This window comes from Eublepharis macularius, chromosome 3, assembly GCF_028583425.1.
Source record: "Eublepharis macularius isolate TG4126 chromosome 3, MPM_Emac_v1.0, whole genome shotgun sequence".
NCBI lineage: Eukaryota > Metazoa > Chordata > Lepidosauria > Squamata > Eublepharidae > Eublepharis > Eublepharis macularius.
The window spans coordinates 151108797-151133210 of NC_072792.1; the positions used below are offsets into that span (position 1 = coordinate 151108797).

Sequence of the window (24414 nt, forward strand, 5' to 3'; positions counted from 1 at the left end):
GAGAAGGGGTTGGGTACTGGAAAGAGGGTACCAGCCTTCTGGAAACCAAAAAGAGTAAGAGAATATTCAAAGAAAGTGTACTAGAGTGTTTGGGAAAACACTGGAACAAAAGCCTCTCAACACAAAGATTAAAGTAACTGTGAAAAGCTTAAGAAACTCTCATTAGTCTGAAACCTTAGACTACATTAAAAGATCTCTAGTGCCATTGAAATTGTTTAAGTCAAAAAGGAGGCATTATAGCATGTCACTTCTGGACGGATAAGGGAAAGTGACAAATTTTGCATGGCTGATGGAAAGTGACAAGAAACAATGGCATGGCCTTTCCTAAGAATAAAACAGTAAGTATAAATTGTTTCAAAAATGTCTGCTAACTTCTGTCATCAATAGGATTACACTCGTCCTTAAGAATCGGGTTGAAAATCCCCTATTTACATACTGTCGTGAGAATTCTGGAGTTTCGATCAAGGCTAAGCCCAAACTGTAACATGGAACCAGTCTTACTCTTAAAAAGCACCTTCCTAAAGCTCTCTGCATATAAGTTTCATTCCATGTAAGTTTCGTTTCTTGGGAGCTGGCTGAAGGTCTTAACACCCTCCTGTGACACAAACCAGATAGAGTCATGATGTCAATTGGCAAATGGCCCCTTGGCCTATATACGTAAATCACAGAAGGACAGGAGAGAGAAGCTTAAGGGACAGCATCTTATCTGCCAGCAGGAACAGGCAGACCCTATCAATGACTGGTGAAGTGTACAAATTCCTTCCTTATTTACAGCTTTATCTAGAATGCATATCAAGAATTCATGTTTTTGTTACATCCCCATATCAGAAACACCTTTGAAGAACAAAGCCTACGCAATTGATGAGGGGTCAAACTGTGTATGAGTTTTGGAGAATCGGTCTATAAAAGTGCTAGGCAGAAGGCACTCTGTACTGCCTCTTGGGAACAGAGACCTGTCTAGTCCTAGCATTTTCAACGGGGGTCACAAGAGCACTCTTGTTGGGGGATAGGGATTCTGTATTGTATTAATGAATGCTTACTTAACTGTGTTTTATCTCTCTTGCTAGCTGTAAGGGAGTCAAGGGCAGACAGGCTCGGCTACAGAGCCTTGTTCTGCTACTTTGTATCTCTTTTCTTGTCTTTAAATAAATTTACAGTTTTGGTTAAGATCTTGTCTGTACAAAGGTGCTTTTCTGCAGCAGCAGCTCAGTTTAATGCTAGGGAGAGCTAGATTAGCACTTGCATTTATACAAGCCTCTGGTGCTTACATTCATGCAAGCCTTTGGTAAGGGGGTCCCCAAGGCAAAGAACTGAAGTGGCAAGGGGGATCCAGAGAGAGGGGGTCCCCTCAAAAATTCCCGCCACACATACTTGTAAATATCCAAGCAGGATAATTAAAGCTATGGCAAGATGAATCTTTTCAGCAGCCCTCTGTATTCTTATTCAGCAAGATTTGGTGTCAATGAAAGATAATTTAGGCTGCTTGCGTTTGCAGGTCTAGTTCTGAAGGGTAAGGGGGTGAGGTCAGGCATCCCAGAGACACAGAGAAGACCTGCTGGAATTAAAAAGGCCACAGTTTTATTAGTTTACAGCTTATAAAGCCTTAGCACAGCATAGGACTTTGATCCAAGAATTGGCCAACTCACTTGCTGACTGATGACCCCCCCCTCACCCATTCAGCCTGCCTGCTGAAGGGGAAAACTGCAGGATGACAGGTAATAGAATTACACATGGAAACAAACTTCTGTGTCGATCCCCCTGCCACCTGGGAGTAAGCATGCCCCAACTGGGCTTGTCCCTGCAATGCATCATCCCCAAGATCTCTTAAGAGGATCTCCAAGTATGAGGAATATGCTCATGGCCCTAATTCCCCTCAAAAGGATCCATGCCCAATGCCCAAACTGCCTTTCCTGAAGTTGTGACAGAGATAAAATAGCCTAGAGCATAAAACCACATTGATACCTGACATTATAAGTGCCAAATGCAACCATCAAGCAGACAATTTTTAAATCCAAGAGCCATTATAAATGCCCAACAATCCTCAGAAATGAGGGTGGGATTGGTGGGGAGCTAGTTCAGGAGTAGAATGTGGGGAGCCTGGCCAGTTCTGCAATTTATTCTCAGCAGACAGACCAGAGGGAAGACTTTAAGGTCCACTGGCTGGGGCCTGCTTTGCAAGCTGGGCAGTCTGTCACTGATTGGCTGGACTGCAATTTTGAATCTGGTGCTGCACATGTAACCCCACAGAGGCAATGGAAGCTGCCAGGCCCTGCAAAGCTGCACCGCACACTGCACCCGCAAACTCCATGGACTGCAAGAAAGGTTCAGGTATGTCTGGGGCCCAGTGCTTTTGTATAAACAAATGAAACTGAGTTTAGGTCTAAGATGTAGTTTAATTCAATTACACAACTGAGCTCTTAGATGACCATGGCACTTCATTACATTTTAATCTTCCAGTTAGTTGTAAAATATAATTTGTCTCCTGTATATGTAATCGTTCTTCATCTTCCCTATCTGAACAAAAACTTCTATAGTGAGCTAAGGAAAAAATAAGTTTAGTACTCTGTAATGTCTTTGTATTTTTTCAATTCTTTTTTATCATTGTGTCAACGGTTAGGAACTTTGCCTCTATATGGTTTCCTTTCCTGTGTCTGATGTACTTAACTTCTTTTATTTCTATAAGATTTGGGGCCACTTTATATTGGGCCTGAGGTCATAAAGATTGCCAAACATCTTTGGCATAGAAAAAATACTTTTCATCTAGCTACAACCATTGGATTTCTTAGACATAGTAAATAATTAAAGAAGGGTAAGTTTGATTTTTATCTGACAAAAACTGTATACAGATGTGTGTATTGTCAAGCACATAATTATGTTAACGTATGATTATTAATGTGTTTTTCACTTTTTAAATACTTTAAAAATATCTGCTTATCTAAACACATTCATTTTAAAATACAATTTTAACATCTACTGTAGTTATTATGCCTGTAGTATTAATCAGGCTCCCAATCTCTCGCTGAAATTTCTAGTTCATACCAAGGTTGATAAAATTCATTTTTAAGAATGCCTTGAGAAACTAGATCATAGTTCAGAATTTCTTATTAATACAATGTGTGCAGGAGTCTAAATTGATGCCATCACCATTTCATCTGGACTTAATCAAGGCTGGGCAGAATTTTCTTTCAACAATTTCATTTTGTATTAAAGTAAAACTTTATTTGAACTGGAATCAATTGTAATATTACCATGCAAAGAGCAAAACGCTATCTTTTCTGTGTGAGTATTTGAAAAGGAACTATTAAGAGTTAGATACACGTTCAAAAACCTTTACTTCACAAAAACATAAGAAGTATCCTGCTAGATCAGACCAGTGGCCCATCTAGTCCAACAGCCTAATACAGTGGCCAACAAGTTGCCTTGGAAGGCCAAAAAACAGGAAATAGAGGCTAAGGCCTTCCCTTAACCATGCCTCCCAGCACACCCCAGTATACAGAGATTTAATGACTTTAGATAGATATGAATACTCCCATTACTCATCACGGCTAGCAGCCACTGATGGACCTATCTTCCATGAATCTGTCTAATCTCCTTTTAAAGCCATCGATATTTCAGGAAAACTGACAAAGCTACCAAAAATGTACCCATTTGATGTCTTCTAAAGCAATTGAAAGAAATAAATCATCAGGAGTAGATGGTATACCAATAGAGCTATTTCAAGCTACAGAAACTGAGTCCAACAAAATCGTAACAAGAATCTGTTAACAAATATGGAAAATAAAACGATGGCCCACAGACTGAAAACACTTAATCTACATTCCACTTCTGAAAAAAGGAGATGCCATAGAGTGTGGCAACTATCAGACCATTGCATTAATTTCCCATGCAAGCAAAGTGATGCTCAAAATTCTACAACAAAGACTCTTACCATATATGGAATGAGATTTAGAAAAGGAAGGGGCATTAGAGATCACATTGCAAATTTAGAAGGGCTAATGGAGCACACCAGAGAATTTCAGAAGAAAATCATCCTGTGTTTTATAGATTACAGCGAAACTTCTGACTGTGTGGATCATGAAAAGCTATGAATAGTCTTAAAAGAAACAGGAATGCCACTACATCTGATTGTTTTGATGCACAACCTGTACTCAGAGCAAGATGCTACTATCAGGATAGAATACGGGGAAACAGAACGGTTTCCAGCTGACAAAGATGTCAAACAAGGATGTATTAGCTCCCTGTCTGTTCAACCTATATGGAGAACATATACAGAAAGCTGGACTAGATTTAGAAGAAGCTGGAATGAAAATTGGTGGAAGGAACTTTAACAATTTGAGATGTGCGGATGACACTACATTACTGGCAGAAAATGGTGAAGACGTAAAAAGACTACCGATGAAGTTTAAAAAAGAAAGTGCCAAAACCTCCCTCAGATTGTTGGGAGGTGTCCAGTGGGATGCTGCAGGGCTCATTTTTGGGCCTGGTACTTTTCAATATTTTTATCAATAATCTGAATGAAGGGGTAAACGGGCTAGTCATTAAATTTGCTGATGATACCAAATTGGGAGGAGTGGCAAACACCCAAGAAGATAGAGTTAAAATTCATCCAGACCTGAATACTCTGGAGAAGTGGGCAGTTATGAACAGGATGCAGTTCAACATAGATAAGTGCACAGTATTACATCGGCCACAAAACTGGATGGGGGATACACTTCCAGGCAGTACTGTATGTGAAAGAGATCTTGGAATAAGAGTGGACCATAAACTAAATAAGAGCAGTCAGTGTGATGTGGTGGCAAAAAAGGCAAACTCAGACTCGGGTTGTATCAAAAGAGCCATTGCATCGAAATCGCAGGAGGTCATAATCCCTCTCTGTACTGCCTTGGTCACCTGGAATACTGTGTGCAGTTCTGGAGGTCCCACTTCAAAAAGAATGTGGACAAAATCGAGAGGGTGAGGAAGAGAGCAACGAGGATGATCAGGGGTCTGGAGACTGAGCCCTACAAGGAAAGGCTGAAGGACTTGGGAATGTTTAGTTTGGAGAAGAGGAGACTGAGGGAGGACATGATTGCTCTCTTTAAATATTTGAAAGGCAGTCATTTGGAGGAGGGCAAGGAGCTGTTCCAGTTGGCAGCAGAGAACAGGACCCAAAGCAATGGGCTTAAATTACATGCAGAAAGGTACCAGCTGGATATTAGGAAAAACTCTTTCATAATCAGAGTAGTTCAAAAGTGGAATCAGCTGCCTAGGGAAGTGGTGAGCTCCCCTTCACTGGAAGTTTTCAAGAAGAGGCTGGATGAATATTTGTCAGAGATGCTTTAGGCTCATCCTGCATTGGGCAGGGGGTTGGACTAGAAGGTCTGTATGGCCCCTTCCAACTCTGTGATTCTGTAAAAGCAGGATTATAGCTGAACATCAGAAAGACAAAAGTAATGACTACTGAGGAAGTACAAAATTTTAACGAAGACAATGAAGAAATTGAAATTGTTAAAGATTTTCTAGTCCTTGGCTCAATCATCAACCAAAACAGAGACTGCATCCTTATCAGAAGGACATTGCGACTTGGAAGAGCAGACATGAAGGAACTTGAAAAGCCTTGGAATCCAAAATCAAGTTAATCCACATTATGGTATTCCTCCCCATTACTATGTATGGATGTGAGAGTTGGATAGTGAAGAAATGTGACAGGAAAAAGTTGATTCATTTGAAATGAGGTGCTGGAGGAGAGCTTTATAGATACCATGGACAACCAAATAGACAAATAAGTGGGTTCTACATCAAATCAAACCTGAATTCTTCCTAGAAGCTAAAATGACGAGACTGAGGCTATCATACTTTGGCCCCATCATGATAACACAAGATTCTCTAGAAAAGTCAACAATGCTAGGAAAAGCGAAAGGCAGCAGGAAAAGAGGAAGACCCAAAATGAAATGGCTGGACTCAATAAAGGAAGCCACGTCCATCAGTTTGCAAGACCTGAGCAATGCTGTTAGCGATAGGATGTTTTGGAGGTCTTTCATTTATAAGGTTGCCATAAGTCAGAAGCAACTTGATTGTACATAACACACATATTAGACTGTGTTAGTTACGCACATAGCATTCATTCAGCAACAAAATGCTGTAATCATGTTTAAAGTTTAACATTTCCTCACTAAAGTTTTATGAACCAGAACAACATATGTTCAGTACTTCTACTTTTAATTGGTTATATTTTTGCACCACCTTTTCTCTAAGGAAAAGTATTTCATTGTTCAATATTATTTATACTCTCAATTAGAGACGGGCATGAACTGAAATATGAACCAAAGTTTGTGACGAACCAGGCCGGTTCGTGGTTCGCGAACCAGCAGTTCATCAGAGCCTATTTCTGAAAAACTGCCACGAACTTTAGGCTAGTTTGTTTGATCCAGTTTTTGGTACGTCACTGCAGACAGCCTGGTGCCAATCAATCAGTTTCCTAGGCAACAGGGGATGGACTTCCTGCAGACCTTCTGCTGGCCCGGAAGTGATGATTTGCTGACCTGGATGTGACGTTTTCATGAACCAAACAAACCGGTTCACGAACCGGGGCAGGTTCGTGAAAGTTCAAGGCTTGTGAAATGCGACAAACCACGAATCACACGGTTCATTTTTTTCTAGTTTGTGCCCATCTCTATTCTCAATCAATCCTGTAAAGTGGTTTACAGTGCCACCAAGCTCTTTGCTGATTTTGTTGCATCACACCAGACATAGCTATTCCTCTGGGAGGTAGGTTAAGTGTAGTGATTCCAATTATCATCTGGTAATCTCTTATTCTTGTGAAGATAGGCCACCTAAGTGATACTGTGCAACTTCAAATATTCTTGGATGAAACTGATAAATGACACCCATTTCAAAACTGGTTACTGGCCCAGATTTGGACCTGAAATAACCTTGGTAAGTTCCCTGGATGTTCTTCACTAAGAGAAAGGGAGATTGCAACGTTATGATTTTCTTGGACCTCCCCTCACTTTTGACCCTATAATGACCTAAGATAATTATAATATTCTTATGGATTGCTGGTCTTGAATGTAGTGTATTTGTTCCTACCCGGAATTAAAACAGTTTTAAAGCCAACTAATTTATTTCACTGAGATATTAAATTGCTGTAGCCTATTGTGTAAGAAAACTTTTTAACATCAACACAACTATACTTCTGAGACAGTTCAGAACTATAATTCTGATTCATAGTATAATCATATACAGAACTACTCCAGTTGAATCCCACTGAAATTAATGGACTTTGTAGTAACTGTACAAGATTGTACTATAAAATTCTGTGAGGTAGTGTAAGCTTAGTACAGCACAACTGAACATCATAGGACCAAACAAGAGGAGATGTTGAGATATCCAATGTCTTGCCTACATGGAATCTCCCATTTTTTTATTGGTTAAAACAAAACAAATCACACAATTCAGATCAGGGCCATAATGTGTGTGGGGTGTGTGAGTGTTAACACTTTTCCTGTATTGCTTTAATGATCTCAAATAGTTCTCCGAATCTGCTGTCTGACTAAAGGGAGAAGGGATACTGACAACATTCTGGCAATCTGCACAATCCCTCCAGTTGAGTGAAAAGCAGTTCTATTGAACTATTTGGGAAAATGGAGTGGAGAAGAACAGTTAACTCTTTTTCAACATCATGGATCGGATAGCCATTGGTACCTCCTGTAGATTGTGTTTATAAGTTTTAACACCACAGATTTCCTTGCATCTTGTTTTGTTCAACTCTCAGTCTGAATACTTAGCTGTATGGGCCAGATGTTGTCTCCATTGCTATTTCACTGACGTCCAGTCTAGGAGATACAGTTGCCTTTCAAGAGACAAATCTTGTCCTTTATGCAGCACAATGTCATAAGAGCATGCTTCAGATATGCTTTCAGGGGTAAATGGAATATCAATAAATGGATTCAGATAATTTGTGCAAAGCACTCAAGAAAATTCACTGTCACCTTGAGTGGGCCAGAATAGGCAATACGTGATTCTCAGGCTATAATTTACCAGACTCTGCTACAGAGATTCACTTTCTCCATCTCTGTTCCAGAAAAATAAAGAGGCAAAGTTTCAGAATATTATTCAACCCTTTAAGGACCTAGATAGTTACCATTTATCAATTATATTGTCAAGAATTTTTCTCACTCCCTATTCATATGAAATCTGTACTTAACTTATTCTAATTTTATTATTGACTAGCTTGATGCCCATGCTTTGCTACAGTATTTAACTACATTAAATCCATTTATAATACTTATGGGTATGTAACATTTTTTGGTTTGGGGGGGGGTAAGTTGGTTTAGTAGTATAATAGCATAGTACCCGAGCTTCACAAAAGTATTTAAATAAAGTGAAGTGTGTTGATGCCGAAAACTGATGAAGTGAAATTCAAAATGTAACAGTTACTTAAGAGATTTTTTTTAAAGGAAAAGATTGTAGTGCAAGAAATAAAGTGAAAAATATGTACAACTGGTTTTTTTCTACTGAAGGACCTCTTTGTAGACCACATTGGTGGTTTTCCCCTCAGGTGCTAGGATCACCAGGCTGCTGGGTGAGCTCACTCTGGAGCAGGCCACGTAGAACTCCCCATATTAGAAGTAATCCTCCCTCAAGTCAATTCCTGCCACCTTCAGTGCCTCGCCCTGGGACTTGATGATTGTCATATCAGAGCAGGCTTTGAGGGGGGACTGCAGTCTCTTAAATTCAAAGGGGTTCTCTGATGGTATGAATGGTATGGGCGGTATGAACACCGACTCCCCTCGAGCACTGCTGGTCTTGTGGAGGGCTTTCACTCACAGTCTGGTGCCATTGCAGAGTTCGAGTTGGTTGAGGTTCCAGAGCAGCATCAATGGAGCCCTCACTTTGAGGAGAAGCTTGTCATTTGGGAAGCCAGGAGGGTTGAGCGTGTTGAGGAACTCCATGGGGTAGTGGACCACGTCATCCATTTGCACCACTAAGTCCCCAGATCTGTATTCCATTTCTGCCTCTTTGAGGGAGTTGTGTTTCATTAATGATGGCAGCCTTGTCGTTTTGGGGGGTCAGAATGGCACGCTTGCACAGCCAGTCCATGGACTTCTCCGTGATAGTGATGATATCAGGGTATATTGTGGCTGTTAGGTCTGCTAGGGTCATCACTACTGTGCCCAGGCCTGCAGGTATGGTCACCTTTCCCTTGAACTCTCTGTCCCCTATTTTTAGTAGAAGTTCAGAGAATTCCCCACCAGACACCTTGCCTCTCAAGTGGACCCTCATGTTCTTTCTTAGTGAGAGTTTCCTGATGAGGGGCCACAGATATGATGCCTTGACACACACAATAACCTCATCAGCTCGAGTTCCCCTTGGGACTACTGGCAGAGTCTTCCAGAAGTCTCCAGCCAGCAGCCTGGTGACTCTCCCCATCACTCTCTCGTTGCCCCTGACATCTTTGAGGGTTATGCTTAGTGCCTCACAACACTCCCTCCTTTTAGCATGGTGTATATTGCACGATGTCTGCCAGGGGGCTTCTTGGGGGCAGAAAAAGGTGATGGCTGCAAGAGGTGTGAGGTGGTGTTGGAGTGAGGGAGGGGTGGTTTGCTGGGCGCTTCAGCAGGTTTATGTGAGAGGTTCACATTGAAATGGCCTCTAGAAAGGTCATGAACCATCACCCCATGAAAAGATCAGTTGCCATATTGGCTTTTATACAAAATCCCTATTCAGGAGTCTTGTATTGTCCTTCTTCAACTGTCTGCAGTTTCCTTGAGGTGATTTTTACCTCAGAACACAAAGTTCCACCAATCAAGGTCGCATATGCAAATGGCCTCAGGGCAGAGTGGCTGAGTTGGCAGTTGGCACGGGGAGGGGGATGAGCAGCCTCTCAGCCACACAGGGAAGCTGTATCCCTATAGGAAAACACATTTGACCCCTTTTTACCCCCTTGGGGGCAAATTTCTTAAAATTGCTTCTTAGTGAGCCTCCACATCATGAAAGGAACATATTGCCCAAATTTCACGTTTCTAGGTCCAGGGGTTTAGACTGGGCATTGATGAGTCAGTCAGGATACTTGTCTTTATATATATAGATATTGATAATTATAAAAGTAGGATTTAAAAAGAGATATGCTTTCTTGTCATACAGTCTTCAAGCTCTTCATTCTAAACTTTCCTGTTCTCTTCATTTTGCAATTATTCTTTCCTATTAAATAATAGACACATTTTCAAAAAAATTTTTAAAAAGTCAGCCAAGGTAGGATACCCTCTGCTTTAAATGTGATCTGATTGTAGGAAGGGACAATGAAAAACTAGAAGAAAAACCACATTAATAGCATACTAATAAGTGACTCATTTACTCATCAGTAATGAGGTTGTTATAGGTGTTTGTTGTTTTTTAACTACAAAATGTGTCGTTTTATATATTTCCCATATCAGCTTAGGATTTTTTCCCCTTTTTTAAAGCTGAGTATCACTTCACAAGCAATAATTCTAGCTTAAAGAATACTAAGAATTTAAAATATAGACAAAAGTTGAGAACATACCTTCCAATGTTTAGATTTGATTATTCAAATACCAGATGCTAATGCATTACAATGAATCACTGAATCATGCTGCTATGAACTACAGAGATTGGCCTGTTTAACTAAATCAGGCAGATGTTCAAAACAGATTGTTCTGTGGCCAAAACCATAAAAAAGTTCCTGCTTCCTCCTGTGTAGCAAGTCCCTAACTCTTCTGTCAAACAGTATCTCCTGCCAAGAAGCATGGAAATTGTCAAGACCCTGTGTACTGCTTCTACTAGAATGTAAGCATGTGAATGTCTGTTGTGGACATCTTTTTAACCTTCCATCATTCACATTCAAACATTACCTGAACAAGAACTGTTGGCATACTTAATCAGGTATATGAGGTGGCACCTCATCAGGTATATTTAAGTGAACAAGATGTTCCCTATCAGAAGCAATTCCAATTCCAGAGACTACAAGGACTGAAAAAGCCATATACAGGTATTCCATTTCAGCAATCATCTCTTATGTCAGCATCAAGTAAAACAAAGGAAGTTTTAGTACATGCCATGGGACTATACACAGCAAACAAAATCCACATCTTGAGTCTGCTTGCAGAGAGGCTACCAAACAATGGATAACAAGTTTCACAAGAGGCAAGTGTGTTATCACATTCCATTTGAGGGCTTTATACATTTTTTTGAGCAGCAGGTATTGTACAGCTGCCATGACAATTGAAGGTCTGTTTCCAAAAAGAATTAACTTTGTAATGGAAATAAATCAGTACATAGATGTAAAGTTGAACTATTAATTGTTCTTGTGACAACTGAGTCTTAAACACAGCTAGTTTATTTTGTTTAAGCACACAGAGAAACAAAACTTGCTGAAGGAAAATCTGCACTGCTTCAGCAAAGGCAAGTCCTGCCTCGCCAATCTTTTGGAGGTCTTTGAGAAAGTGAACAAGCATGTAGATAAAGATGACCCAGTAGATATTATTTACTTGGTCGGTAAAAGGCTTTTGACAAAGTTTCCCACCAATGACTCCTGAGTGAGCTTAATAGTCCTCCTGTGTCTTAAAAACTGGATAAATGACAGAAAGCAAACTAAAGGAATAAATGGACAGTTTGCACAATGGAGGGAAGCAAGCAGTAGGGTCCTACAGGACTAATATTATAGCTGGTGTGATTCAATTTGTTCATAATTGATCTGGAACTGAGGGTGAACAGTGTAGTGACCAAGTTTGCAGATGACATTAAACTATTCAGAACTTCAGGATAGTGAAATCAAACTCAACCCAATTTGTGGAGATTCCCAGAGCTCCACCATGGGAATCTCCACAAATTGGGTGAGTGGGCAACAATGTGGCAATTAAAGTTCAGTGTAGGCAAATGTAAGGTGATGCACATTGGAACAAAAAATCCCAAATTCGAGTATAAGCTAATAGGGTCTGAATTTGCTTAGACTGAGAGAGAAAGAGACTTTGGTGTCATAGCAGATAGCTCTATGGAAGTGTCAACTCAGTGTGCCACAGCAGTGAAAAAAGACAAACCCTAAGCTAGGAAAAGGTTGAAAATAAAATGGCTAATATTATAATGCCCCTGTACAGATATACAGTGTGGCCTCATTTGAATACTATGTGCAGTTCTGGTCAGTGTATCTCTGAAATGAAGTTTTAGAGCTTGAAAAGGTACAGAAGAGGGCAACTAAGATAATTAAGGGGTTGGAACACCTATGCTAAGAGGAAAGGCTAAAGAATCTGGGACATTTCAGTTTAGAAGAGAGATGACTGGGCGGGGGGAACATGATAGAGGTTAATCAAATTATGCACAGGGTAGAGAAGGTGGACACAGAACTTTTTCCCTTGTCACATAATACTAGAACTCAAGGGCATCCAATAAAGCTGATGGGCAGTAGATTCAGGACAGACAAAAAGAAATACTTCTTTACAACAAGTAATTGAGATGTGGAATTCACTGCCAAAGGACGTAGTGATGGCCAGGCCACAGGCAGAGACAGCTTTAAAAGGGGATTAGATGGAGTAGAGATGTACAAGTGCCATGGTGACTAAAGGGAATCTCCACACTCAGAAGCAGTGAACTTCTGAATAACAGTGACAGGAGGCAACTGGTCAGCCACTGTGTGAAACAGGATGCTGGACTAGATGGATCACTGGTCTGATCCAGCAGGGCTCTTCTTATGTTCTTTTGTAGTCCTGAATCTTCTGCCAATCAAAGGTACTGCAAGAACCCATGTTCGTTCGTTCGTTCGTTCGTTCGTTCGTTCTTTTTCTTTCTTTCTTTCTTTCTTTCTTTCTTTCTTTCTTTCTTTCTTTCTTTCTTTCTTTCTTTCTTTCTTTCTTTCTTTCTTTCTTTCTTTCTTTCTTTCTTTCTTTTTGTGGAAAAAAACCATGTTTGGTCATTGCTTTCAATGGAAACTTCTGTCTGTAGATTCAGTATATGTATTTCCCCTCTAAGATTTTAGATAGGCTCTAAAATAGCATAGAATCAATCCTTCTGCATAATAAAACATTTTAGGTATTACTATACATTCGCTATCTGGCACACTGGGAATCCCACATTTGCCTTAGAACATGCAGTTTCCCCCAATTTCAGAAATCAGAGGTGGGGGGGGGGGAACAATCTCCACACATTTAAAATACTGCAACAGGTTAAGTAAAATTTTAAAATTGAAGCTTTTTAAAATAAAACAAACATCTTACAGATAGGTTAAGTTTGTGAAAAATAATTTATAACAATTGTGTAAAGTATTTTCATCTAAGAAGGAATACAAATTCTTACAGCATAAAAGCTGATTTTTATGCAACATACATAATATTAATGAAAATATTTTCATGCAGAAAAATTTTGTGTTTTTTTTAAATGATTTTTATTAGAAATGCATGAGTCCCACATGGGACTGCACAGAAACCATGGAGATGAACCACACTTTTTTTATTTATCAACATATAACAGTTCAATTTTCACAGAACCTTCAATGAACAATAAATTATAATTTCTTTACACTTATCAACTATGATCAGGAATGAAACTACAGATAAACTAGTTCCATAAATCGACAATACTTAAGACTTCCTCAGTCATTACCTCCTTATATACTGCTTTTTTGCATCTGAGGAGAGTTTACAGACATAGCAATTCACAATACAGCTTGAGGCTCATCTGTCAAATCACAAAATTGCACTGGACTAGTGCAAGTCCCTTTTGTGTAACCTGAAAAGTTGTTTGGATTCCAGTCTTTTGTTCTCTGATACAGAACTAAATGGGGGGGGGATTAAGAATATATGTGGCTGGGGCAGTGTTTCTGCAAAAAATATTCATTTTCATTTCTCTTTACTTTGAAAAGAATGAACTCAGATCATATTGAGTAGCAAAGAAGTTATTTCCAAGCCAACATTTGGGTGGTTATTTGTTAGGTACAGACTGAACAGTTTGTAGAATTGTTCTAATGAAAGTCAGTGGCAATGCAAATACTTTGCAACATTTTATTCCTTTATAGCATTTTTTCAAGATTTCCCCTTTTTAAAATAGTTCCTTGTGTGCCTGTCCTTTCATGTGTGTATCTATCTGAAGTAACTGATTTGGCTGTGAAAGCACCATAGGCCAGAAAAAGAACCAATTATTTGCTGGCCCAATATAGAAGCTACAGATGCATTAGTTCAGTAATTCAAATACACCAAACATGATACAAATGGTTTATACAATGTCCATCAGCCTTCTAATATTAGACAAAAAACACAGGCCAACTCATGTAAAGGAGGCTTTGCTCTCCCTCTTTACTGCTGTATCATTTTCTTAATTTATCAATACATATACATTTAGCTGAAAAGGAAAAAATAGTTCACTTGTCATATTGCCATCTTTTAAATTATGAAATCCAGAATTATCCAATTACCTTCTATTAGAAGCTCTTGTCCATGGCTGCCCAAGAGTGTGCGGGACAGGAAAGGGGCAAAATCCACAAAGATTTCCCGAAGGAGAGGGGCCACTTTTTCCAAAGCTCTCTCAAGTTTTGCGGTGATGCTACGGGGGGAAAAAGGGCCAGAGAAACAAGTAAGTGATCGTGGTATAACTTAATCATGCTTTCTTGGAAATTCTTCCAGTTGACTACAAAACAATAGAATTAGTAATTAAAATGATCATTTAGGCATCATCTGTATCAACCATCTGACAGTCATACTCCTGAATCATGATAATTTATATACGGTAAACAAATGGATGCCCATTTATCCTCAGTGGAGGATTTCAGTCAAACAACGTATCAATTGCTTACATCTGTTTGTTAACCTAAACATAATGTGTGTTCCTTACATGGATGAATGTGAAGCTTAATGTAGCTTCTTTGATGTTGCAGAAGCATTCTACATCAGTTCCCAAATTCAATTAAGACAAAGACAGCCCCTTCCCAGTTCAGTTGGACTTTCTTCCTGTTAAAGGTAGTTTAGACTGTAGCCTAGATTAAGCTGTGGCACTCCTATTAAATACTGCCCTTTTCTTTAGAATGTCCCCAAGAGGTTACTGCAATTCCATATTGCAGCAAACTGGTGAAGGTGAAAGACTGCTGTTCTGGTCAATGTTGGATGTAGTTGAACATTAGAGGATGCCACTTCACCTTATTACTGGACTGGTCAATGACATTTGCATGCTCTCCCTTGTTTCTCTTGTCAGTTGTAACAGTTTTGGACCCCAATTGTTAGAATCTTATAAACAATGATGTAAGAAAAGAATGTAACATGGCACATGCTGGATTTTTTTACGGAACTAATTGACCTTTTTAAGGCTTTCCTGGTAACAGCTAAGCCTATGGGGCAGGGCATACCCAACAGAAACAACTGGTATGATTCTGATTGAAAGGCACTAAAAAGATCAATTAGGAGACTTTATAGACAGTTCAAAAATTTGAACAGAACAGAGGTGTTGTCCAGTATTTTAAAGGTGAAAAAAGAATATAAAAATTATTGAAATTTAAAAAGTTTAAGGCCCAGAAAAGTAAATGGGAAAGTTTATTCTAGGCTGTAAAAACAAAAACTGAAAAAAAATTGTGGACTCTAATAGCAAAAGGATTAAACACAAGGTTTCAGTACCTAGCCACATTTTTGCAGCTGTTTGGGAAGCTTTTTTACTTCTATTTTTGCAAACAAAATAGAAATATACTGGATGGCAGGCTGAAGTTGCCACCAGGCATGAAGGAATGGCCTCTAGTAGGGGCAAGTAAGGTCAGGATCTTAATAAAGCAAAAAAAATAATTCCTAATAATAGTGGAACTATTTAAAATCAACCCAGATTGGTGGGCACAGATTCTGGCTTCAGTTTTTACTGACATAAATAAGATAGGAAATATGCCCCAAATCTGGTGCAATGTAATAACCATCTCGATTTATAAAAAGGGGACTCCAATGGACCCGCCGAATTATTGTCCAGTGGAAAATGTTATGTTGCAATGCTTTCTGAAAAGCTTAGATCCTGGGTTGAATGAAATAATATTCTGGGGAATGAACAGGCTAGTTTTAGGAAAGGAGCAAGTACCATCAAACATTACCATATACTTCAGTACTTGATAGACAAATATACAAGCACCTGTCTTCATGGGACTTAAATAAACGTTTGACACAATCTCCAGGCCCTGCTTATGTGGAAAGCTAAAGAAATATGGCACTGAACCTCCTTTACCTGATACAACTATACAGTTATCCAACTGCCCAGGTTAGATGTGGAGAATCAGAACAATTATATGGGTTATTTACCCTAGATAAAGGCATCAAGCAGGGGTGTTTAATTTATATATAAATGATAATAATAACAACAACATTTGATTTATATACTACCCTTCAGTGTTTAATTTATATATAAATGATAATAATAACAACAACATTTGATTTATATACTACCCTTCGGGACAAGTTAACACCCACTCAGAGTGGTTTACAAAGTATGTTATTATTATCCCCACAACAATCTCCCTGTGAGGCGGCTGGGGCTGAGAGAAAGCTCTGGAAGAGCTGTGATAGGCAAAAGGTCACCCAGCTGGCTTCAAGTGGAGGAGTGGGGAATCAAACCCCGTTCTCTAGCTTAGAATCCCACTGCTCGTAACCACTACACCCAACTGATCTTAAATTCTGTCTGCTGAGGAATGCTTGCCACCTTCCATATATAGCTAAATGTGAAATTCCGATCCTTTTATATGCTGATGATGCAGTGATAATGTCCAGATCAATTGTGGGACTCCACAAACTGACAAAAAACCTTCCATTATTACTGTAACCATGAAGGCTTGTCTATTAATGTACTGAAATCCAAGGTCATTGTATTTAGAAAAAGAAAAGGGAGAAATTGTTCCAATGGTATATAGCAGGCTAATTATGGAACAGGTTAACCAATTTAAATACTTGGGAATACATTTTGAAGCATCTTTTGCATGGAAAACACATTTGGATTTGGCGAGGAATGCTGCCTTGAGAGTAGGGAGTAGGGGTGTGCAAGCCAAAAAATTTCGGCTAAAGCCGAAAGCCGAAAACCGAAAGAAGAATCTCTTTCGAATAAGCCGAAAGCCGAAACGGCCAGCCGTTTCGGCTTTCGGCTTTCAGATTTGTTTCGGCTTTCTTTCGGCTTTCGGCTTTCAGCTTTTCAATGGGAAAATGCCTCCGTCTTCCCGGACGTCTGGGGGAGGCATTTTCCCACCGAATCAGCCCAAAATTGGTGGGGACCTTCCTCTAACCCCTCTCTAAACACCCCCCCCCCCCAAGTTTCAGACCGATTGGACTTTGGGGGGCCATGTTATGGCCCCCCAAAGCAGGTCCCCCTATCCTCCCATAAGAAAGCGAAGGAGCAGCATATTGTTAGCATGCTGCTGCTCATCTTCTTCATTATTTCCTATGGGGGAAAAATAAAGAAGCAGGCTTCCTCTGCCAGGGGTGTCATTTTGCATGCAAAATGCCCCTTACCCTCAGGGGCCCTTCTCCCACCCTTCCTCCCACCCCCCACCAAGGCTCAGCCTGCTCCCACTTGGGGGGGCATGTCATGGCCTCCCCAAATAGGTGCTCTGCTCTCATCTCTACCACTGACAGCTGGGGGAGGCTTGTCTTGCCAGGGGTGGCATTTTGCATGCAAAATGCCCCCCAACCCTCTGGGGCCCTTCTGCCACCCTTCCTCCCACCCCCCACCAAGGCTCAGCCTGCTCCCACTTGGGGGGCCATTTCATGGCCTCCCCAACTAGGTGCTCTTTTCTCTACCACTGACAGCTGGGGGAGGCTTGTCTTGCCAGGGGTGGCATTTTGCATGCAAAATGCCCCCCAGCCCTCTGGGGCCCTTCTCCCACCCCTCCTCCCACCCCCCACCAAGGCTCAGACTGCTCCCACTTGGGGGGGGGCATTTCATGGCCTCCCCAAGTAGGTGCTCTTTTCTCTACCACTGACAGCTGGGGGAGGCTTGTCTTGCCAGGGGTGGCATTTTGCATGCAAAATGCCCCCCAACCCTCTGGGGCCCTTCTGCCACCCTTCCTCCCACCCCCCCACCAAGGCTCAGCCTGCTCCCACTTGGGGGGGGCATTTCATGGCCTCCCCAAGTAGGTGCTCTTTTCTCTACCACTGACAGCTGGGGGAGGCTTGTCTTGCCAGGGGTGGCGTTTTGCATGCAAAATGCCCCCCAGCCCTCTGGGGCCCTTCTCCCACCTCTCCTCCCACCCCCCACCAAGGCTCAGACTGCTCCCACTTGGGGGGGCATTTCATGGCCTCCCCAAGTAGGTGCTCTTTTCTCTACCACTGACAGCTGGGGGAGGCTTGTCTTGCCAGGGGTGGCATTTTGCATGCAAAATGACCCCCAGCCCTCTGGGGCCCTTCTCCCACCCCTCCTCCCACCCCCCACCAAGGCTCAGACTGCTCCCAAATAGGTGCTCTGCTCTCATCTCTACCACTGACAGCTGGGGGAGGCTTGTCTTGCCAGGGGTGGCGTTTTGCATGCAAAATGCCCCCCAGCCCTCTGGGGCCCTTCTCCCACCTCTCCTCCCACCCCCCACCAAGGCTCAGACTGCTCCCACTTGGGGGGGCATTTCATGGCCTCCCCAAGTAGGTGCTCTTTTCTCTACCACTGACAGCTGGGGGAGGCTTGTCTTGCCAGGGGTGGCATTTTGCATGCAAAATGACCCCCAGCCCTCTGGGGCCCTTCTCCCACCCCTCCTCCCACCCCCCACCAAGGCTCAGACTGCTCCCACTTGGGGGGGGCATTTCATGGCCTCCCCAAGTAGGTGCTCTTTTCTCTACCACTGACAGCTGGGGGAGGCTTGTCTTGCCAGGGGTGGCATTTTGCATGCAAAATGCCCCCCAGCCCTCTGGGGCCCTTCTCCCACCCCTCATCCCACCCCCCACCAAGGCTCAGACTGCTCCCATTTGGGGGGGGCATTTCATGGCCTCCCCAAGTAGGTGCTCTTTTCTCTACCACTGACAGCTGGGGGAGGCTTGTCTTGCCAGGAGTGGCATTTTGCATGCAAAATGCCCCCCAGCCCTCAGGGGCCCTTCTCCCACCCCTCCTCCCACCCCCCACCAAGGCTCAGCCTGCTCCCACTTGGGGGGGCCATTTCATGGCCTCCCCAAGTAGGTCTCAGCTCCTAAAGTCCCCCCCTCTCAGCCCCTAAAGTCCCCTTACAGCCCAACACAAACCCAATTCCCCCCCAGCTGCCACACACAGACCCAAATCCCCACATTAGCCCCTCACAGACACAAATCCACCCCCACCTGCCCCACACCCATAACCCCAGGAACAGGCTGGCAAAGGCCAGCCATCTCCCTTTGTTCCCTATGCTGGGAACTACTAAACTCTCTTTCCCTGGGCAATTCTGCACAGCCCAGGGGTGCCACAATGGTGGGCACACTTCTGAGTGCCAGCTGGTCCCTGTGAAAGAGCACCTGAACCACAGACACCCTCCCTCAAATTCCCCCACCACCTACAGAGATGGCTGGCCAGCCAGCCCCATTGTTCTCTATGATGGGAACCAACTGCACAACACAGAATAAAACACGAACAATACAAAATAAAGTTTTTTAAAAATTATTTTCTCCCTTTCAAAGTACAAGTAGGCAAAGCAGTATGACACATTACACCAGCAGTCCCCCACACAGAAAAATTAACTCAACTCACTTAACATCAGAGAATCACAAAACACGATTCCTGTCAAAAACACTTTATTTCTTGAACAGCTTTAGGATACACAGCAGGGGGGGCGCACCAAAGGGCATGGCAGCAGTATCTTACACAAAAATAACACAACTCACTTAACATCAGAGAATCACAAAAGCACAATTCCTGTCAAAAACACTTTATTTCTTGAACAGCTTTAGGATACACAGCAGGGGGGGCGCACCAAAGGGCATGGCAGCAGAACACAACTGCTGTCAAAAAAGTTGAAGTGGGTTGTATTATTATGTGTAGTACACTTCTATCATGCCCTTTGGTGCACCCCCCTGCTGTGTATCCTAAAGCTGTTCAAGAAATAAAGTGTTTTTGACAGGAATCGTGTTTTTGTGATTCTCTGATGTTAAGTGAGTTGTGTTATTTTTATGTAGTACACTGCTTTCATGCCCTGTTGTGCCTTCCTACTGTGTAACCTAAAGCAGTTAAGGAAATAAAGTGCTTTTGACAGCAATATTTTGGGATGATTCTCTGATGTTAAGTGAGTTGTGTTATTTTTGTGTAAGATACTGCTGCCATGCCCTTTGGTGTGCTCCCCTGCTGTGTAACCTAAAGCTGTTCAAGAAATAAAGTGTTTTTGACAGGAATTGTGCTTTGTGATTCTCTGATGTTAAGTGAGTTGTGTAATTTTTCTGTGTGGGGGACTGCTGGTGTAATGTGTCATAATGCTTTGCCTACTTGTACTTTGAAAGGGAGAAAATAATTTTTAAAAAACTTTATTTTGTGTTGTTCGTGTTTTATTCTTTGTTGTGCAGTTGGTTCCCATCATAGGGAACAATGGGGCATCTCTGTAGGTAGTGGGGGAATTTGAGGGAGGGTGTCTGGGGTGCCCAGGGAAAGAGAGTTTAGAAGTTCCCAGCATAGGGAACAAAGGGAGATGGCTGGCCTTTGCCAGCCTGTTCCTGGGGTTATGGGTGTGGGGCAGGTGGGGGTGGATTTGGGTCTGTGAGGGGCTAATGTGGGGATTTGGGTCTGTGTGTGGCAGCTGGGGGGGAATTGGGTTTGTGTGGGGCTGTAAGGGGTGGACTTTAGGGGCTGAGAGGACCTACTTGGGGAGGCCATGAAATGGCCCCCCCAAGTGGGAGCAGGCTGAGCCTTGGTGGGGGGGTGGGAGAAGGGCCCCTGAGGGCTGGGGGGCATTTTGCATGCAAAATGCCACCCCTGGCAAGACAAGCCTCCCCCAGCTGTCAGTGGTAGAGATTAGAGCACCTACTTGGGGAGGCCATGAAATGCCCCCCCCCGAGTGGGAGCAGTCTGAGCCTTGGTGGGGGGTGGGAGAAGGGCCCCTGAGGGCTTGGAGGCATTTTGCATGCAAAATGCCACCCCTGGCAAGACAAGCCTCCCCCAGCTGTCAGTGGTAGAGATGAGAGCAGAGCACCTACTTGGGGAGGCCATGAAATGGCCCCCCCAAGTGGGAGCAGGCTGAGCCTTGGTGGGGGTGGGAGGAAGGGTGGGAGAAGGGCCCCTGAGGGTAAGGGGGCATTTTGCATGCAAAATGCCACCCCTGGCAAAGGAAGCCTGCTTCTTCATTTTTCCCCATAGGAAATAATGAAGAAGATGAGCAGCAGCATGCTAACAATATTCTGCTCCTTCGCTTTCTTATGGGAGGATAGGGGGACCTGCTTTGGGGGGGCCATAACATGGCCCCCCAAAGTCCAATCGGTCTGAAACTTGGGGGGTTTTTAGAGAGGGGTTAGAGGAAGGTCCCCGCCAATTTTGGGCTGATTCGGTTTGAAAATGCCTCCCTCAGACGTCTGGGAAGACGGAGGCATTTTCCCATTGAAAAAGCCGAAAGCCGAAACAAAGCCGAAACAAAGCCGAAAGCCGAAACGGCTGGCCGTTTCGGCTTTCGGCTTATTCGAAAGAGATTCTTCTTTCGGCTTTCGGCTTTCGGCTTTAGCCGAAATTTTTTGGCTTGCACACCCCTATCTGCGGCTTCCTTCTTTCCCTCAGCAGCCTCTCTCTGGAAAAACTCTGTGGTGTTTCTGCTGCTGCTAGGTCAAGCCAGGGTGAGTTGCATGATAGAGAACCCACAAGGACTTGGGGGACACTTAACTTTCCCCTGTATCCCCCTCCCCACACTATTTCCCTTTTCCTATCAGTTCCCACATCCTCACCTGTTCCTGCTTCTGTTTCTCCTTCAACCAGCTTTCTTTTTATCTGCCTCCCTTCAGCTATCTTTACTTTTATGTGCTTCATTTATATCCCATCTCCATGATAGGAACCCAAAGGCATTTAACATCTTTCTCCTCTTCTGCATTTTATCCTCACAACAACTCTGCCTGATTAAAGGCCCCTCCCCCTCCTTGGCTGTGTCAGCTCTGAGGGGAGACACCTGGAGGAGCTCTCAGTTTTGACACTGAGGCCTCTTCTGCATGGTGAACTTTATATCGGGCTTTCTGTGTATTCCGCCTGTGAGGATTGAATCCTATTTATTGGCTCTGGCCTCATACTTCTTTGATTCTTCATTTGAAGGGAATTGAACTGAAGCGGTGTCTGTTTTTTATTTCTGCACTAGAAAAATGCCCTTATTCTGCTGTGGGTTTTGAGGACTCTTCAGTCTCCTCAGTTGATTGCTGAGGAAACTTTCAAGGGCTTTTGGGGGGTGCGGTCTTTTTATGGCACCAGCATGCAATGTTGCTATTTAATTTTTTTAAAAAATCAGGAAAAAGATTGGTTGCTGTTTATTTATTTATTTATTTATTTATTTATTTCAAATAGGTCGACCTAACTCGAGAGCTGGATCTCTAAATGTAAACCTGAATGTAAACCAGAATGCTTTTTGAGTTTGGATACGAAATACTTTGATTAACTGACATTGGTGGCCTGATGAAGAACTGGGTTTGAAACGAGCCGAAAGGAATAGACCGGTATAGCTCGTCGCCACCTTGGAGCTCATAAATCTTGGACGCCACCGATTAACTTCACAACTGGCACCGTTTGCAGCCTGTGATAAAGAGGTTCCGTTAACATATGGGACTTGACTCTCTCAGTCTATTGGAACAAGTTTGCAGCCACATTGAATTGAATGGAATCGAAACTGTTGTGTTTATATTGATTGTATAATTTACTTGTGCTGCAATAATAATAATAGCTGTGTTGGCACACTTCCTTGTATTGGTGTGTGCTCTTTCACAGGGACCAGCTGGCACTCAGAAGTGTGCCCACCATTGTGGCACCCCTGGGCTGTGCAGAATTGCCCAGGGAGAGTTTAGAAGTTCCAAGCATAGGGAACAAAGGGAGATGGCTGGCCTTTGCCAGCCTGTTCCTGGGGTTATGAGTGTGGGGCAGGTGGGGGTGGATTTGGGTCTGTGAGGGGCTAATGTGGGGATTTGGGTCTGTGTGTGGCAGCTGGGGGGGAATTGGGTTTGTGTGGGGCTGTAAGGGGTGGACTTTAGGGGCTGAGAGGACCTACTTTGGGAGGCCATGAAATGCCCCCCCCCAAGTGGGAGCAGGCTGAGCCTTGGTGGGGGGTGGGAGGAGGGGTGGGAGAAGGGCCCCTGAGAGCTGGGGGGCATTTTGCATGCAAAATGCCACCCCTGGCAAGACAAGCCTCCCCCAGCTGTCAGTGGTAGAGAAAAGAGCACCTACTTGGGGAGGCCATGAAATGCCGCCCCCCCAAGTGGGAGCAGTCTGAGCCTTGGTGGGGGGTGGGAGGAAGGGTGGGAGAAGGGCCCCAGAGGGCTGGGGGTCATTTTGCATGCAAAATGCCACCCCTGGCAAGACAAACCTCCCCCAGCTGTCAGTGGTAGAGATGAGAGCAGAGCACCTACTTGAGGAGGCCATGAAATGCCCCCCCCCAAGTGAGAGCAGGCTGAGCCTTGGTGGGGGGTGGGAGGAAGGGTGGGAGAAGGGCCCCTGAGGGTAAGGGGGCATTTTGCATGCAAAATGACACCCCTGGCAAAGGAAGCCTGCTTCTTCATTTTTCCCCATAGGAAATAATGAAGAAGATGAGCAGCAGCATGCTAACAATATGCTGCTCCTTCACTTTCCTATGGGAGGATAGGGGGACCTGCTTTGGGGGGCCATAACTTGGCCCCCCAAAGTTCAATCGGTCTGAACCTTGGAGGGCTTTTAGAGAGGGGTTAGTGGAAGGTCCCCACCAATTTTGGGCTGATTCGGTGAGAAAATGCCTCCCCCAGACGTCCGGGAAGACGGAGGCATTTTCCCATTGAAAAGCTGAAAGAAAGCTGAAAGAAGCCGAAACGTTTCGGCTTTTTTTCTTTCGGCTAGCCGAAACGTTTCGGCTTTCTCCTAAACATTTTGGCTAACCTAAAAGAAGCTGAAACACTTTTGTTTCGGCTTTCTTTCGGCATTCAGAAAGCCGAAACGCACATCCCTAGTAGGGAGGACAATTGTTAAATACTTCTATACAGCAGGTTTGGTGCCAGTTTGAGAGCCAGTTTGGTGTAGTGGTTAAGAGTGTGGGACTCTAATCTTGAGAACCGGGTTTGATTCCTCACTCCTCCACTTGAAGCCAGCTGGGTGACCTTGGGTCAGTCAGAGCTTCTAGTTCTCTCAGCCCCACTCAGCTCACAGGGTTTTTGTTTCAATTTAACAGAGGAGGGTACAGAAGAATAAGGGTAAAAGGGAAGGAAAATTAAAACAAACATATAACTTTGTGCTACAAAGATTACAAAAATACAGAGTTCAAAACCAAAAGTTTTACCAATATTAAGATAAAATTAATATAGTTATTAGTTAATTATTAAACTTAACTGGTATATATTT

The 24414-nt window shown here is 43.1% G+C and overlaps 1 protein-coding gene and 1 long non-coding RNA gene across 2 annotated transcripts in view; one reads left to right on the forward strand and one right to left on the reverse strand.

The window, feature by feature from the left end:
* Positions 1–22790, forward strand: part of LOC129325892 (uncharacterized) — a 30617-nt gene extending 7827 nt beyond the window's left edge. The window contains exon 2 of the long non-coding RNA XR_008596680.1: positions 22405–22790. This is a non-coding gene — a long non-coding RNA (uncharacterized LOC129325892). The remainder of the gene's footprint in view (positions 1–22404) is intronic.
* NBEA (neurobeachin) overlaps positions 1–24414 on the reverse strand; it is a 702521-nt gene that overhangs the window by 432934 nt on the left and 245173 nt on the right. The window contains exon 33 of the mRNA XM_054973860.1: positions 14399–14526. Coding sequence (XP_054829835.1) covers positions 14399–14526 — 128 coding nt within the window. The remainder of the gene's footprint in view (positions 1–14398; positions 14527–24414) is intronic.